Below are 18,298 nucleotides of genomic sequence, written 5' to 3'. Positions count from 1 at the left end.
AGATCCTGCAAATCAATGCCGATTTCAAGTTCTTTCAAAAAAAACAACAATTCCCAAAAGGTTTTGTCTATCATTAAACCAAAATCAAAGCCAACAAATCTCAAAGCATTTCCAGTTCTCACTTTGAAAACAGTGTCACAGCTTCCTACCCTACACCCACTCACAAAACCATCTCAGTTTGTCTTACTGAAACATTTTGTTAGCATGCCCTCAGATTACTTATTTTCCTTTTTTGCTTCAGTGAAAAACATTCAGAGTTAAACATTCAGTCAGGGTTGACCTGAAACACTTTTTTTTTTTCTCAAGAAATCAATCAATCACAAGTCTAGTCATGCTGTTGCTCATCAGGGTTTCTAGTCTCCATACACAGCTATATTACACCTGAGAGTATGTAGGAAATAGTAACCCTTACTTATCCATCTGTAGTCTATCTGCACTTGGGATGCTGCCTTCCCACATGGCTCTCCCCTTTGGAAAAGCAGCAGAATGAGGTCAGAGGAAGAGACAGGGAAACAGACTTTCCTGTATAACCTCCCTCCTATACGATTCCCCCAAATCCTTCATTCTTGGCACATCCACCCTAGGGGCACTGTGTGAAGGACAGGCACCTGGAAACACTCCCATCAAGCACCTGGCTGTCAAAAACTGAGAGATACATTGCAGGGAGTTCAGGTCATGATAAAGATGATGAAATGTTTAGATTCTTAGTGAATGACTTGCAAGGAAAGGTTAAAAAAATGAAATATGTATATAATTTAGTGAAATGAGTATAGAAAACACATTATTTTCTGGAAATATTCAAAAGCACTAACTGAAAGGCAAGGTGAGAAGACTAGATGAAGTCCTGACAGGACATAGACAGCATACCCAATCCCCCTCCCTGGTGGTACTCAGTTTGGGATGCACACCATACCCTAGGGCAAGGATAAAAATAGCTTCTTTCTCTCTCTCTCTTGACCAGCTGGCACTGCACAACCTCGGAGAATCCAAGCCAGTGAGACCTCCCTCCTGGAAACCCATTGCCACAGATAAGAGAAGTCACTATAGGAATCTCTGGCAAAACCAGCTTTGAGCTGCTGATTTCTTGGCATCTTCCATGCCCTCAGCAGCTTCCTATGAAGGAAAGTCTCTCTAAGGATACCCAGCCCTCATGGAGCCCCTTGTCCAAACTGACAGCTCAGGCAGGAACTGCATAACCCCATAGATCAATGTCAACAGGAGTGTGTTCAGAGCAGCTAATTACAGGCACCAGGGCCCGTGAGGTGAGGGATTGAGAGCAAATGAAGAATTAATATGGAGCTGCTAGCAAGCAAGGATTAAAAACAACCATTGTCTATTCTATCCTCATTTGGGGACTTGTAGCTAGTATTTGCTGCACAATAGCCTGGCTGAGTAGTCAGCACTGGGACAAATCACGCAGCAAACGAACTTTGATGCCCTAGGAAAAAAGCAAAGGCGAGATAGAAAGAAACCCAGAGAAGCATCTGGAATGCAAATTAGTGCCTCCAAAGCACTGGCTGTGAATGCCTGGCCTAAACCCAAACCAAGCCTGAGCACATCCTGGCTGACAGCTCTGTGTCCTTGCAGCATCAGGAAAAACAACCTTTTGGCCCCCGAATTCCCTAATACAACAATACTGAATATGAGCAGGCATTCTTCAAATGGTTTACAATTGGAAAGGAATCTCCCTTATCTACTCACAACATGCAGCGTTTCACTACTATCTACACATGGAAAACTGAAGGTCAAAACAGAGGAGCAGCAATCCCATGGCTGTCTTAGAAGTCAGTCAGAGTTGTGAAGGGCAGCCAGCTCTCACAGCCCTACCTGCAATCCCTGCTAAGTTACAGAGGTTTCCTGAGACTGGGAAGGAACTACAATACCTCCATTTTCCAGTAACTCTGGGAGGCATGGAAGAGGCTTCTGGATGTGAAACAGTGATGAAACCTCTATCCCATCTGAACTGAGTCCACAGTGTTGTAGTTGTTAAATTTGTGCAGCTCTTCTACTTTACACCCTTCTACCACCTGTCAGTCTGCCACCAGTTGCCAGTAAATTTAAGGGCACATAGCCTGTGATGGAGGTACCTATAAATGAACCTCCAGATCTGCACTCTAGGCAGAGCCATGAAACATTGCAGACTTGGACTATGGGAATCTCCAAGTCATCTTCCTTTCCAGTGCCTACAAACAGAACTGTGACCTGCTCTCCAACTCCTCATCAGTGGAGGTGAGAAAGACCCATCAGTGCCAGTTGGTGCAGTCACCTTTTTTGCCTGGTTTCACACTGCAGCCATGCCTGGTTTCCTCTATCAGAGTCCAAAGCCAGCTGGACAGTTTTGTTCCCTATTTCTCTCCTTGCTGCCCCATCTCCATCTCCCCTGCCTGGCACTTTCTAAGGGCACCTGCTGGTGAGGCACACAAAAAGTTAGACCAAGTTAGACCATCTATCTGCTGCTATATTTCTCCAGCCAACCAGAGAAAGACAAACAAAAGGGAAATCCCAGGACACCAAGAATACTGTTGTTACCTCTTCCCATACACGGCAATCTTTGCATTTGTCTTGTAATCTGTATTATTCTTTCTTCCCAGTCAAAAGGGAGAATAAAGGCAAGTGATGAGTGATGAGGAATTAATTACAGGCAGAGCCAGCTGTACCTTCTGCTGGCTGCCTTGAAGACCAGAGCTGGCATTTCAAAAAACTGGCACTCACACAAAAGACCAGCTGTGCTGCCAGATAGAATAACCCAAGGGATGCCTTTAAATGTTACCTTCTCACAACAAAAAAAAGTATTCACTCAGTTTCCACAGGAGGGGGACTTGACTGTCATGCTGAATTGCAGAGTAGCTCCAGAAGAGCTGGTCCGGGAGCTCTGGGAGGGATGCAGGGCCTGCAGGGGCAGGGCCATCAGCGCAGTCGGTGTGGGATGGCAGAGAAGGTAGAGGGTTCCTCAGGAGCTCTCTTGGGGAGTTAATGCAGGGGGAAAGGTGGGGAAAAGGCTAAGGAACAGCTCAGTTTACATGGCTCAGATGGAAGGCAGGCAGCTGGAGCAGTCAGGAAGCAAAGGGAGCATGCCACCACGCACTGAGAGATGGGGTGCCATGCCAAGTGCAGCAGAGCTCTATGGGATGGGTAGGGAAGGCTGTTGGAGTCACAGCCTGGAGCTGGCACACAGCCTGGTCTCACTGCATCTGCCTGCTGCACTCCTGTAAGATCCTTGCTCCAGTATGGGGCAGTCTCAGGAGATCAGCTATGGATGAGAATTCCCAGCTGCAGCTCCAGTTTAGATTTGGCACCCAACTGGGAACTCAGGGCTGAAAGCCCCCATGGAAATTCCCATGGCATTTCCAGTCCAGGCCAGACAGATTGAGGCAAGAAGCTGACTGATTGCAAGAGACATCCAGTAGCTAGAAAGAGATTCACAGTGTGGAGAGGACTTAGACCTTGCATAGCTTAGCAGAGTCATCTGTAGACCCAAAATGAGGGTTAAAACCAATCCAGGGAGAAAAGAGCTCTTACATTTTCTAACAGGGGCTCTGAGAACTTCTTTGAGTGTTTAATGTTAATGCCACTGATCAGAAACTAAAAGCCCAAAGCTCAGTGCAGGCAAATACCAGGAGTCAGTGACAGTCTCCAGAAAGAACCTATTACTGTTTATAATCTCCACAACAAACACAGGTCTCTCTCCCTCTCATTTAAATGGATGCTAATGAATAGCAGTCAGCATCAGGCTGGTTAGGAGCTGGGGGGAAAGTTATTGCTCTGAGAGCTAGAGAGCAGAGGGTAGAAAAACAATTGTAGCACAGATAGAGATGCAGAAATAATACCAAGTGGTACTGACTCATAATTTCTAGGAATGTAAGTTGTCTTTTCGCCATGGTAGGATGTATTTACTCATTCACAGTCTCTCAGGATGCTTCACAAATTACCATATGAGGAGTAAGACAATTAAAGCCTCTGGGCTGCTTTCCACTTCTGACTGCAGAGAACTTTTATTTCTACATGTATGTCACTGTTCTCAGCTTGGTGTGCAGGGCCCCCTCTGTCCAGTCCTAGGCTCACTACACAGACCTGTTTCTGCAGCCACTGCTTAGCTAACTTCAGAGCAGGAGGGTTCAGAGAGCTCATCCTGGTCAGAGTTTGGAAAGCTCCATGATCCCACCTCTACTCCCAAGGCATCTGCATTGGGGCATGGAGAACATTCAGCCTGTGCTGCCAGCTGATTGCTGTGGGACACTCAGTGCTCTGGTACAGCAGGGAGGCTGTGGAGAAAGGAATCAGGGGAATCAAAGCCTCCTGTTTCCTGTTGTATCTAGGACTTTCTGGGGATATAAACAGCAATAAAGTAAGTTTTGATTGGCAATGTTTCCCCTACAGCAAACCTGCGAAAATTACTTATATATGGCTACAGGGAATTTTCTTTGGAGTTAACTGTGGATTTCAAAAACCCATAGAAACAAACACATTTCCACCTCTGACCTCCTAAACCATCATCAAATGAGGCTGGGCTTGAAGCAATATTCCCTGACATGGCAAAGCCAATTGCACAGATTGATCTATGATCCATCACTATCTATCTGACCAGTCTGGCATGTACGGGAACTTCGGGACAGAGGGAATGTGCCAGCAGAGAAGCAACAACACTCTAAAAAGGCAAAGCAGACATATGGCTGGGCTCCTGGGGAGACACACTGGGCAGGGGAGACCTGGGCCCTGCAGACAGTGGGGTAAGTGCAGTGGTATTGTCGTGGCTGTCTCATGATAGGGAATAATGGGAGGAAGGCAGGGAAGCTACAGCTATAGCTCCTTCTCTCCAGCATATCCCCACCTGTCTGTGTACATAGAGAGCAGATGGTGATATGGCAGGAGCAGACTCACAATGGAGCTATGCTTGAGCTCCTTTGCTCATTTGATCTACCAGTCTAATTAGAGAAACTGTTAGCATAGTGAGATGAATGATACAAGGCTTCCATCTTTGATACTGTGTTTATAGAACAAAATCCTGGCACCCCTTTTCATGGAAAATTCCCTGAGAAACTGTGACCAGTAACAGACTTTCTATGTGTGGGCAACAGGATGTGGTTTAAGAAATTCAAAAGAGGGAGAAAAAAGATCTCCACACTCCATCCACTCCATCATGTTAAATTTATGCTATCTCAGAAGAACAAAGGCCCATCTGATATGCAGCTAGAACAAAGCAGAGGGAGGACACAGGGAGGGTGACTCAGTGGTAAGTTCAGAGCTGGTCACTTGTTGGGGCTGTGTAGGAGCCCAGTGCTGCTGCTGACCCAGGTGCTGGGCAGGGAAATGGATGCTCTCATTCATTTCTCTGTGCAGCTGCTGGCAAGCAGGATGGGAAGACGCTGATGGGAGCAGCTCCTTCCCTCTTTCCTGCTGTGGCTGCTGGTTCCCAGAAGTGCTGCCTTACAGAGGAGAGGCCAGCCTGGGAGAAAATCATAGAATTGTTTACATTGGAAAAGACCCTCAATATCAAGTCCAACCATTAAAAATAAGAGTTTGATAATGTCTTAGGTTACAAATGCATGATGTGGCCGGGGGGGGGGGGGGGGGGGGTGTATTCTATTGCCATCTGTTGGAGGTGGGGCAGTCATCTTCTGTTAATTGGGCCAGCTGTTAAAAACAGGTAGGGCAGTTTTCTTTATCTCTTCCAGACCAATCCTCCCTCTGGGGAGATATTTTCTGTTAATGGGCCACTGAGTCTCACTGCATGACTGATAAAATTATATCATCCCCTTGTGAGATGCTCCACCCAGGGGAGGAGCCAAGCATTACTACCCAGATATAATCTGAGATTTGGAACATGAGAGCAGCCTTTTCCCCCTGGATTCCCAGAGGAAGACCAGGCCTCTCTGCACCACCATTGGCCCTTCAGAGGAAAACTCCACCCTTCCACAGGATCATTGCTCCAACAGAACCACATCTGCCACTCCAGGAGGACTGCAGCCACCATGTAATCGGACTGCTACCAACATCCTGACCAACAGTGTCAGGTCATATTCTGGCTCTGTCATTGTTGTTCGGCATTACTGCATTTTCATTTGTTTTCTCCTTTATTATTTTTCCTAACAAAGAACTGTTATTCCTACTCCCATATCTTTGCCTGACAGCTCCTTAAGTTCAAAATTGTAATAATTAGGAGGGAGGGGGTTTACATTTTCCAATTCAAGAGAGCTCCTGCCTTCCTTGGCAGACATCTGCCTTTTCAAACCAAGACAGATAAACCTAGCAAGAAGGAGTTCATGTATAGGCAACTTTTCCCACCAATTTTGTAGACTCAAAAAACAGAGTGAACCATAGTGCATTTGTGAGGTCTGTTTGCTCCTTGTTCACCCTCTGTTTCATTACATGCCCAGATGCCTTCAGGCAATGCTCTCTCTCCTCCCAGCTTTGATAAGGGGCCCTTTGATCTTTGGGACCAGAGACAGCTGGGTCCTTTGCGGAATTCATGCGCTCAGCTCTCAGGCTGAGAGCACGCACTGTGCTCAACACTCTCCAACGAGCTGAAACAAAGTCTGCTTCATAGACACTGCCAGGTTTAAAAGAGCACAACAGCCAGACAGGGGACTCTGCCTGTCTCCCTTCTGAGGACAGGCTTTGCAAAGACCTCAGCAAGAAAGGAGGGAGCCTCCCAAACGCCCAAAATACAAAAGATGTGTGTGAAAGGGCTGCTGACAAAACCCCTGCAGACACTGATGTACTTATGCTGAGGAAAATTTTGCCTGTCTCCTCTCTATCCCTATTAACAATTTCCCTATTTCCCCATCATCACCCTGTCTGTGCTGTCTCAGTCTTGGGAGCCAAGCACAGCAGCTGCAGGGCTGCAGGGCTTGGAGCAGACGGGCTGTTTTACTGCAATGCTGAAGCCAGTGAGACAGCAGGAAGGAGCAGCTGAGATCACATTTCTTCCTGCTGAACTGAGGACACCACTCAAAAGCTGTTCTCTGGTCTCATCCTCTGCCTGACCCAGGGAGATGTGAGAGGATGAATGGTTCAGGCCTTGAAAGTGATTTGCTGCAGGAAGGCTGTTTGTTAGAACAGGCTGCGCTCCCAGCTTTGAGCTCCCAGCTTTGAGCTGGGATGCATTATAGGATGCATTGTAGCAAGAGACTTTCCCCACTTCATGCCCTGTGGTTTTGCACCACAAAACTCCAAGGCAACTAGCTGAGACAGTGAGACTCCAAACCTGCAACTGCAAACTCCTTCAAGTGTTGGGGTGCCTGTCATCCTTGCAGAGCTCTCTTTGGGAGACAAAGTCACTCCTAGAAGTGATGGTGATGACTGACACTTGTTGAGCATTTCTTTGATTTTCTGGGCTGCATTTCCATACATTACAAAATCACATCTGGCTGAAGTTCAAGTACAGATAGGGATGGATGCACAAGTAGGGTATCATGGTTTGCACTCTGTCCCCATAGCCTTTCTCCTGTCAGAACACCCAGGGGAGTGTCCAGATGTGCACCTGCAATGACCAACAGTGAAATAATAATGGTCTGTGGAGAGAATAGAAGAGTGACAAGGGAGTGCTGAAGAAGTAGCTGGATATGCTCTGAGAGCTCCTGTTTCCTCTTCAGGGTGTGTTAAGTTTTGTATATATCAATTTCAGAGTCTGAATAATTGATGCAACACCTGATGTCTCAGGAGATGATCAGGTTGCAGTGTATCCTTACAGCTCCTCAGCTTTGCACAAGGCTGCTGCTGTGATTGAAGTCTGAATGGAAAGATGTTCTGCTGAATGAAGAGAAGGGGGATCACAGCAAATGTGCATCAGAGGAATAACTGTCTCCAATCAGGTGATCAGGGGCAAAGAAAATCTGTGGGGATTCAGGGCAGCTGCAAATGAATGGGTGCCAGCAATCTGTGCTCCAGCAACCTTCCCAACAAAGTCTGCAGCAGGAAAGTAGTCAGACATTCAACTGGTAAGACAGAGGAGGGTTTTTGAAGAAAGTAACATTTCAGTGCCTCTCTGCGCTGGGAACTTGATTCAGTGATACCCTTTTAGTGAGGGACAAGGAAAGGCAGGGATCAGTGAACCCACATTCAAGGTACTAAACAGAATGCCTGCATCAACATGAAGACACAATGTTTGTGGAATGAAAATTACATGTAGCCAATCCACATCTGAACACCTTTCCTTCACCTCCATGTCTTCTTCTTTAGATGTTAAACTCTTTGGCTTAGGGATGATCCAATCCTACATATCAAATATTGGTGCTCTTTGTAAGTAAACATCTACTGAAGGTATAGACACATAGTATTTACTGGGCTCCAGCAAAAGTAAGTGAAGAGAATTCTCTGGCCTTGGTTATGCAGGAAGTTTGATTAGATGATGTATCAGTGCTATTGGGTCTCAATAATCTTTAAATCCATGCCTTTAATCCAAAATTCACAGAATTCTTTAGAGAAACAATGACTTCATCTGTCTTCGCTTCAGAGTCACTGCATTGAACTTACAGAGGCTGAATGACACTTTACAAATACATGGTCTTCTTGCTGGGTATTTACAATCCTTGCTCATGATCATGGTATTTGAGTAACCTCCCAAAAAACCCATGCAAATACTACTAAAAGAGACCACAATCCTTCCAAAGTGTCCATACCACAGCCCACAGGAAGGTGCTGGATCTCTTATAGATCATTAGTCAAATAGGAATTTATCAATGGCCAAAACCACATCTGAGTAAGTGGAAAAAGGATGAGCATTAAAAAAACTGAATGCACTTTTTCATTACAAACTCTTCACTTAACTCTAACTGCAACTTGTTTTCAAGAGCCTAGAGGGAAGTGAATCATACTCGTGAGGAAAATCAGCCTCTCCTCAATCAATCCAGTGATATAATCCCTATTGTGTAGAGTAATTGTATTGAGATAATGGCATGGATTTAATGAATGACACATTTCTATATAAGGCAAACTTCTATATTTCTATATTTCTATGTAAGGCAAACTTCATGTATCCAAAAGAACACAGCTGCCTCCAGAGTGCCACCTGCATTACTGTGCAGTGACAGGGTGCTGTGTTTATAAACAAAGTTTGGGTAGGAACGTGGGACCTATGGTGGTGAATCTCACAAAAATGATGCCTTTGTGGTTCAAGCTGCTTTTTCAATGACAGAACTGGTACCTCTCAATCTGTGTGACCTGACAGCTCTGGCTAACATGACTTGTCAGAAACAAGCCACATGGCACCCACTGGCTCCTACGTGTGATCATCCACCACGGCCTATTAGACACACTTTGCACTGATTGTCTGATCTGAGCTGAAGAAGTAAAGAAGCAATTCAGTTTGGCAGGCCTTCCAGACCTGTGATTCCTCCTCAGCAGGAGGGCTTCAGTGGTGGCACTGCCTGTGTAAGTGGCCCGCCCACAACACAATTCCCTCTGTGAAACAGCCACGGCTTTCTTGAGCTCAGATGCTGCAGCAAGCAATCTGATCAGGTCTCATTGTTTCCAGTGATTCAGAATCAAAATCCTTCTCAATCAGTCCCCAGCACTGTTCCTCATGGGATCTTAGAATAGAGTAGAAGAGAAAAAAAAGAAAAGGGAAATGAAAAGAAAGAAAAATTGAAAAGGACCTACAACCACCTGACCACTTGGATCACCTCTCTAGGAAGCCCATTACAGTGTCTCACGACCCTTTCAAAAAATAAATTTGATCTTCCCCTGATGCAGCTTTGAACCATTCCCATGCATCCTGTCATGGCATTCACAGACTGGCACTTTTCACCTCCTTTCCTTCCTCAAGAAGCTGTAGAAAGCAATGAGAACTTTATAATTTTATTGGAAGGTTCCCATCCAGATTATACACAGACCAGACTTAGCTGGGGTGGTTAGGTAAGGTCTGTGTCAGCACTGGAACAATCACACCCTTAACTCTCCATTCAGTGGCTGAAATTTCCATGTCTTTCTCAGCAACCTTCACACTGTGAGCTGACCATGAAGACACCTCTTGCTTGCAGCAGCATCCATCAGTGAGCAGGAGGCTGCACAGATCATAACCTGGCTATCACTGAGTTAGGAGGCATGAAAGAAAGGTGGCAGGGGACTGTGGTGGAACTAGTCTGTCAGGAAAACTGTCCTATTAAAGCATCCCCCTCTGAGGCAGCCCCCGGGAAGGGAGGAAGAGGAGTCTGATGGCTGAAGCAAGGACTTGAGGATTTGCTTCCAGCCAACCTGACAAAGAGGATTTTTGAACTTGGCAAATACTTGCTAGCTGCCATGGCTAGTTTCCTCTCCTGAAGAAAGCAAGCAATTCCTCAGAAACACAGAACACAGAACATTCTGAGTGGGAAGAGACCCACAAAGATCATTAAGCCCAACTCCTAAATGAATTGCCCACACAGGGATTGATGCCACGACTATGGCATCATTAGCACCAGGCTCCAACCAACTGAGCCTCATTTGACATTTCCACACCAGCTGCAAGTAAGACACTCTTGCTCTTGAATGCCTGGTGGAAATGGGATTTCTTTTCTTCTCCTCTCCCTGATTTTTGTGTTGGTGCTGGCAGGATCATAGGGCAATGTGAATGCTTGCTACAGAGGAGGCCAGAGGAAGAAAAACAGATGACCAAATAACTTCAGAAGAACGGGGACTGCCTCCAGGGAGCTCCCCTTCATCCTGCTCTCTCATCAGCTGAGAGATATTCTACAGCATCCTACTCTGCGAGTCACTGAATATTTTATATCATGGCTACAACCGGTGCATTTGTATTCTGTTTCTCTCTTTCGTCATATCTATTATAAACGAGTAGTGTCTGGGAACTCTCCCAGGGAACATTTGCCTAGATGGCTACGGATATTTTATAGTCAAATTGTGAGAGTAAAGCAGCTTTCAAGTTCTGTAGTGGGGGGAAAAAAAGGTAATAAAAGAGTTATTAAAAAAAATAAATAAATGTCGAGATTTTATACGGCTACTTTTTGTAGCGACAGAGCTTCAGTTTGCTCCACGATGGAGCCGGAGCTGCTGGAAGAGGCTTGGGATGGGAGACACCCTCTTCCTGGCATTCTCTGCTGACAGGAGCAATCTGATACACTCTTGCTGGCACCTGGCTTGGCAGGACTGTGCTGGCACTAGTGAGCCAGGGGCTGTGGCTGTGACTGCACAAGGGACAGCCGGGTCTATGGGAAGCAAGACATGGCTCAGGACTGTAGCAACCCCACCTGTGCCTTCACATTGTTGCACATGTGAGATGGATGGGAGGGCAGGGTCTGTCTCCTCTCCCCCTCCTAGGACAGGGGAGGTCCTACTGAGTCCTATACCCCCCTCTAACCCAGGGCTGAAGAAGAAGAGCTGAATAAACTTGTTTTGCCCTAAGAGTTCTCTCAGCCAATAAGGCATCAGCCAATAAGGGCATCAAGCCTGGTATCAAGGCACTGAGCTTCAATTGGCAGGCAGATAGATGGTGGGTTTGCTGGACCAAGTCATATATTTCACAGAGAAAAAGAACTTTTTTTCTCATTTCATTCTCTTTCAATCTCTGTCTAATCAGTCAGTCTGATTTTAAAATTTGCTCTCAGCTCAGCAGCACCCACCATGGAAATCATATGGCATTAAGGAGTCTATCCACCTCACAGAAATTTATCAGCCTTTGTACAACAAGAGGAAAAACAGGGATCAAACAGGGCCTATATCATTGGGTATGAAGGGAAAAACCAAAAGATATAAAAGGTGTCTGAAGCTGAGGAACAGAAAATGGCACTTAGAGGCTTTCTTAGGTCTCAGGAGTCACCATCACTTTTGGGTAATTTGTGGGTAGAGCAAATTAGTAAGTCCAGTCCACCCCATCTCCAGACAGACCACCACAAAAGAACTGTTAAATCAAGCTCTTTTCCAAAATCAAGAAAATGTTGATGACCTTTTACTTCACCTGTGAAATGAATGTGGAAATCTGACACAAGAAAAAAAGCAAGAGAGGCCTCCTCTCCCCACATCTTTTTTTTTTGCCAATCTCCCACCAGTCTGGGCCACTCTTCATCAAAGAATGAGACCCCTTTCCCAGGCTCCAGGAGAAGACAAGCAGGAATTAGGCAGCAGAGCTGACTTGCCATAAGGTCCAGCTGCAGGGAACACTTGAGTTTGCCAGCCAGCATTAGCAGCTGGACTCTGTCAGCCAAGCAGGACCAGCAGCTCCAGGAAAATCTGGTGTGAGCCAACACTGACAGTGCTCTGCCTGAGCAAGCTGCCACTGATGGCATGACTACAACATGGAGCAGCCTGTCTCCAGGGGGAATCCAGGTGTGTGAAAACACCTCTGACCTAGCCCAATTCCAAGTGCAGAGAGCAGATATGAGCCCTCAAAACACAGACACAGATGGAGACCTGCTTAGTGAACTGCAGCCCAGCTCCTAGCCCCGACACTCATGGTGTCAAGGTTCCAGCCTTGCCCAGATTTTGCAGTTTAACCTCTCAGCTGTGCCACATGTGCACAGAGATGTGGCCAGACTCAGCAGCATGTTCCCTCCCAAAGACATCTGCAGTGCTGAGCAGAGAGAGGTTAATTAACCCCGCTTATTGAAGGGTGGACACATTCCTGCATGGGCCCTGATTTTGCAGTCAGGCTCTAGTCCAGCAGGTGATTAATAACCCTGTGTGCTGTGCGAAGAGTGCATCTATTATTCAAATTAATGAAATTATAATCAAGAGGTGACGAATTAGCAGTTGCTCCTTGACTGGATATGGAAACTCATTAGTGTGCCAGGCGTTTCTGTGGTGCTCGCTGCACTTGAGGCCTGCAGGAGCCAGGCAGAGCAGGCAGCCCCTGACCCGGCTAGGGGAACACACATCCTGCACAACCCGGGGTAGCTGTGGCCACCCCAGAGCTCTCTGGTTCACAAAGCCCCTTCACCTTCTTCTCCTGTCCAATGGACAGACTGACTGTAAGGTGCTGCCCCAAGGACAGGCTGTGACAGCCTCACAGCCCTGACACTGCTGGGCTATGGGACAATATTTGAGCGCAGCAGCCCACCCTGCTGCTTGGAGCACTGGAGTAGGACTCCCACCCTCTGGAATTGCTAGTCACAGGCACAGCTGCTGGAGCAAGAGGCTGGAGATGTTCCCCAAGAGCCCACATGAGGCTCAGCTGACCCTTGCCCAGAGGGGACTCACCAATGTGCTTCCCGTACATGTGGTAGTAGAAGGAGACGCAGTAATACTTGGCAGTGATGTTGTACAGGGGGCTGATGAGCCGGGCTTTGTCTCCTGTCACCCGGGGCCGGGACGCCTCGATGAACATGTAATAACCTGCAGAATGAGAGGGAAAGGTGGGCAAAGGCAGCAGGCACTGGGTGTCCCTTCCTCCAAATGATGGGATGCCAATGTGGCTGGGAGACCACCCCTCCTCTGGGAGACACGGCCTTGCTGTGCCCACCTGCTCTGCACCCACTGTGGTCCCAGCCAGGGACACTTGCAGGATACCCCCAGTGCCTCCCTGCCCTGACAGTATTTAGGGAAGCATGGGAGAGACAGGCATCTGCAGACCTGCTGTGGGCACACGTAGCAGGTGAACCCCTGCACATCTGTCTGGGTGGACAAAGAGCCCCAGAGCTGGCTGCACTGTGCAAGGAGAACACCAGAAAGAGAAACCATTCCAGACTAATTTCTCTGCCTCAAGTAGAGGGAGAGAGGGTTTGGTACGTCTAGCCTGAACAATATTGTTGTCTAAAGAGAACAATACCAAAGCAATTGTTAACAGCCCAGGGAGGAAGAGATTAGCCATTTAATTTGTTAACAGCATTTTCAATGCTCAGTCAGGTTGGGTGTACTGAACACTAATGGGAGAAACCATTTCCTTAGCAGGCCATTGGATGTTTCCCATTTTTTTTCTGGGTTCAAAGACAGGTGTTTGCATACAAATTTACTTTTCTTATTACAGAAAGAGGGACGTGGTATCCACTTAAATGGGGAGCATATGCTCCACACACAGCTAAGGTGAGCAATACATAACACCAGTCTCCTCCAGCTATAGGTGAAGCTTCCTCCTGCCCCATAGGCAGCTCCTGTCTGGGCTCTCAATGCTTCTGTACTTGGTACTAAGGAGATCTGTTTGCATCCCTGAAAATTTCTTCAAGGAAACAGCTCGCTAAAACCTACAGGGCCATTTCTAGGTGTTAGAGATATTCTCCTAGTTGTTTATCGATGTTTTTCTTCAAAACAAGCATCAAACAGTGCAAGAGCATTAGGCATCAGGCAATTAGCTGACAACAAGAACTAATGCTCACACTATTCCCTTCAACAAAGTTGTGGGTGTTTTAATTGGGTGTTTAATTCCAATCAGCAACATGCAAATTAACTGCCTGCTCCCTGCACCCCATGTGAAGCAGAAAGCAGATCAGCTTTCTCCCAGAGCTGGGAGGCTCCTGACAGGAGATGGTGTGCACCTCCCCTCCCTGCCAAGCCAAAGGAAGCCCAGCCGTGTGCCGACCCTCGGGCGTGCCGCTGATGTCCGTGGGGGGCCCCGTGTTGACGGTGCGCTTGGGGTTCTGCGTCAGCGCGTTCTGCCGTGTCCAGTCAAAGTTGTCCATCTTGTCCTGCACGAAGCCGCAGATCTTCTCGTCCTCAAAGCGGCAGGTGTTATCTGCAGGGATGGGAAGGGAAGGGCTGCTCAGCTGCTGCTTTTCCAACACCCTCCCCAGGCTGCCTGGGTGCTCACAGCAGCGCTGTGCCGCCACTGAGGCTCTGTGTCAAGCCAGGGCAGATGGGCAGCCCCTGGCCTCAGGAGGAGGCTGAAAAGGAAGGCATCATAGAAATCACAGAAATCACAGAATGGGTTGAGTTGGAAGCAGCCTCAAAGTCCATTCAGTTCCCAACCCATTGCCATGGGCAGGGATGCCGTTCACTAGATCAGGTTTCCCAGGGCCCCATTCAACCTGACCTAGAACACTTCTACAGATGAGGCACCCATAACATCTCTGGGCAGCCTGTTCCAGTGCCTCATCATTCTCTAAGTAAGGAATTTACTTTTAAAATCTAATCTAAATGTCCCCTCTTTTATTTAAAAATGTTCCCCCTTTTCCTATTACTGCCCATAATACACCAGTGATCAGTGTTACTACAGAAGTGTTAATCCAGCCTGATAAATGTGATGGTCTGACAAAATGGAAAAAAGCTATTATGGCTAAAGAGATTCTCTGAGAGATCCGAAGGGGCAAATGTAGAGGAAGGTAAAAAGATCACGAAAGGCAAACTGGCTACAAGGGCTTTTATATCAGAACAACTTGATGGTAGAATAATTTCCCCAGGAGAGAAGAAAAAGTAGCAGCAGATGACCTCCCTTCAGGCTATATATTTAACTAAACTATGACACACATGAAAAAAAATCAGCTGTTGAGAAGAGGTCAGCTCAGCATGACAAACGTGTCATTTAGCCAGAGTACATCTAATTTATACCAGCTAAAAAGCACATTTGATTTTGCAGCTTATGCTGGTTCCCCTAACAAAATAAAACACGTAGGTAAAAGATTTTTATGTAGGATCAACCATATGTGCAATAGGGCTCACTTTTATTGCTGCCACAAGACTTTTACACCCTACAGCAATATTGTAAGACAGATGAAAAATCTCGTGCATAGACATAACCCAATATGGACTTGCAGAGATTGGAATGAATTGGACATGACCAGGCTGAAGATTGTAACCTTTGTGTTAAAAAGGTAGTTTTGTGTCACAAATGCAAAGGTCAAGAACCTGCTTACACTGCTGACACAATAGGAGAGGGATGGATAAAACAGGCAAAAAAAAAAAAGAGAAAACAGGTCCAAGAACCAATGTGAAAACTGCTGTGTGTTTTGAAAGGGCAGAAACCAAAGCTGGAGAATGAACTGGAAGTGGGATCTTGGACCTTGTGAGTGATGTAGATACAGCAATCACAGATATTTTTAATTGCTGCTTTTAAGTAAGAGCAAGAAGGTGTGCTATGAAACTGAAAGATAAAGCCATGAAAGAACACATACACAAAGGAAAACAAGGCTCTCCATGAGGGCTTGGAATGTGCTAGGAACCACATCCATGGCATGCTGGTGCAAGACTCAACTTCTGGGGGTTTACCTCCTGCTATCATTTATCATGCCTAGATGAAGAGAAGCCCAAATGCCTCTGGGGGCTCCTTCATTCTTATATCTTCAGTGGTGCCTTGCTCTGGTTCCTGGGCAGGAGGCTTTTTCTCCTAGCATGCATGGCTCTGGCAGGACATGTAGGACAGAGCAGGGTCCTTAACCTATGGGCTGAGTGCCAAGGATGGGACACACAGGGAAGTTTTCTGCAATACCAGGGCCAAAAACTCCAGAAGCAGCACAATGTGATGGCAGGAGCTTCACACATCTACCATACACAACAAAATCTGTTCTCTTGTACCAGAGAAGAGACTACTCATGAAATGAACAGAATCTTGACTATGAGATGCTGCACCTTCTGGTGGCTAGCACCCTCCCCATCCCCTCCCATTTGGAAATGAAAATGACTGTAATCCAAATGGACATCAAAGGTCTGCACACCCCTGTGGTAGGGAACTGGGTTCCCCTTCCTGCCCGTCTCTTTCCAGCATCCCATCCAAGCAGTGAGAAAAGAGGATGCAGCCCCCTGAGTTAACCTGCAGAAATGTCTTTGCCAGCACAGGCTGGACAATGTGAGGCAAGCCAAGGGGCTGTTTCACAGACCAGGGCAGCTGGGTTTTCAGTAAACTCAGCAGGAAACGCTGCATGCCCATTCCTCTGGGCTGAGCACAGCCATCGGGAGCTTGTCTGGGCTGGCCACTTAACTGCTGATTAACCCTGGCTAAATGCTTTCCACTCAATCTGCTCATTTCTAATTAGCATCCAAATCCAAATTAGCCACTGCTCTGCAGTGCCTAAGACAGGGGGCCGAATGGCATCTGGAGCTGGAGGAGAGGGAGCAGAGGACAGGGCAGATGCTTGCTGGGTCTGAGACAGGCTAACCATGTGGGGGCCTCCTTTATTCCCAGAACAAAGAGATGGAAGGAGAAAAGAGTCAGAAGGCAGCTCCTAGGGGTCTTCCTCAGCTGTTTTGGCTGAGATGCTGGAGCCCACAAGCTTGCTGATGTTGCTGGGTGGTGTAATACCCTCGGGTTCTCTCCACTGCACCAAAAACATCTGCATGACTCCAGTTCCTGGGTTGCCAGTTGCAGTTACAAGAGACACATTTTCTCTCAGAATGGCATTATCTCACACAGCAGGATCCACAATGACTGTCCTTTTGCAAAAGCTCCAGGGCGGTTTGCACCTCTGACCCTGCTGAGAACACAGACTTCCAAAGAAAGATGACATCGTTCTCCAACACAGAATTACCTTAACAGGGAATATCAGGTGGAAAGCAGAGTTGGAAGCTGTAACACAGAGGTCAGCCAGGCAACAGATTGAGAGGGAACAAACCACAAATGAGGAGGCACAGAAATCAAAGGAAAGGCAGATTAAGGAGAAAGCACAAGCTCAGGTGGGTATCAGAGAGAGCTCTGCAAGACAAGAGGACCTGAGGACAGCATTCCAATTTTAGCCCCAAGGCCTGGTTGTGCCAGCCTGTGGACTGTGGTGGACTCCTGTGCCTTCATTTTTAAGAAGCCACACACGTGGGATGAGACTGCTCAGAGAAGTTGACTCAAAAGTCTATAGACAGCTCTTCTAACATCCAAATAGGGCCCTGAGTGCATTTTATCTTCTCACTCCAATGCAGGTCCTTCCAGAAGGCAATGCTCCTAGCAGAGCACATAAAATAGAGAAGAGACCCGAGCCCCACAGATCAAGCAATGCTTAATCAACAACATGATCCATCTAATGTGCAACACCACTTGCTGTGCAGGAGTTTGAACCTCCAGCACATCGCCTCTGCTTAGCTTGGGAGCTAAGGCACTTTGAACAACCAATGAACAACGCTTCTTAATTTCTCTGTGGCATAGTAATACCTCTTTCTATGTAACTTCTGCATTACATGGGGGAAATAGATGCACAAAGTATAGGGAGACACATTTAAGGTCACAGCAGGCAGTGCCTAAGCTGGAAACAGAATCCAAGTGCTCTGACTCCTGGTCCTTTGGTATAAAACAAGCCACAGGAAAGCAAAGCTCTGTGGTTTCTCTGAGCTACAATGGAGGTGCCATGAATAACTAGGAAGTGTTCAGTGTGGTTTGGGACACTGTCAGCATGTCACCTCTTGGTGGTTATCAACAAGGTTCACAAGGACAAACCTGGCAGATCCAGCCAAGAAAAAAATCTTTATATCACTTGCTGTACCTCAGAGACCACAGAGGTGATCTGACTTTTGACCTTGACTG

The 18,298-nt window shown here is 46.9% G+C and overlaps 1 protein-coding gene across 1 annotated transcript in view; it reads right to left on the bottom strand.

Moving 5' to 3' along the window:
• Positions 1-18,298, bottom strand: part of MDGA1 (MAM domain containing glycosylphosphatidylinositol anchor 1) — a 139,772-nt gene that overhangs the window by 3,042 nt on the left and 118,432 nt on the right. The window contains exons 14-15 of the mRNA XM_058802526.1: positions 14,441-14,593; positions 13,126-13,260 (exon numbers count right to left, since the gene is read on the bottom strand). Coding sequence (XP_058658509.1) covers positions 13,126-13,260; positions 14,441-14,593 — 288 coding nt within the window. The remainder of the gene's footprint in view (positions 1-13,125; positions 13,261-14,440; positions 14,594-18,298) is intronic.

This window comes from Ammospiza caudacuta, chromosome 3, assembly GCF_027887145.1.
Source record: "Ammospiza caudacuta isolate bAmmCau1 chromosome 3, bAmmCau1.pri, whole genome shotgun sequence".
NCBI classification, from domain to species: domain Eukaryota; kingdom Metazoa; phylum Chordata; class Aves; order Passeriformes; family Passerellidae; genus Ammospiza; species Ammospiza caudacuta.
This window is presented reverse-complemented; position numbering and strand designations above follow the sequence as displayed.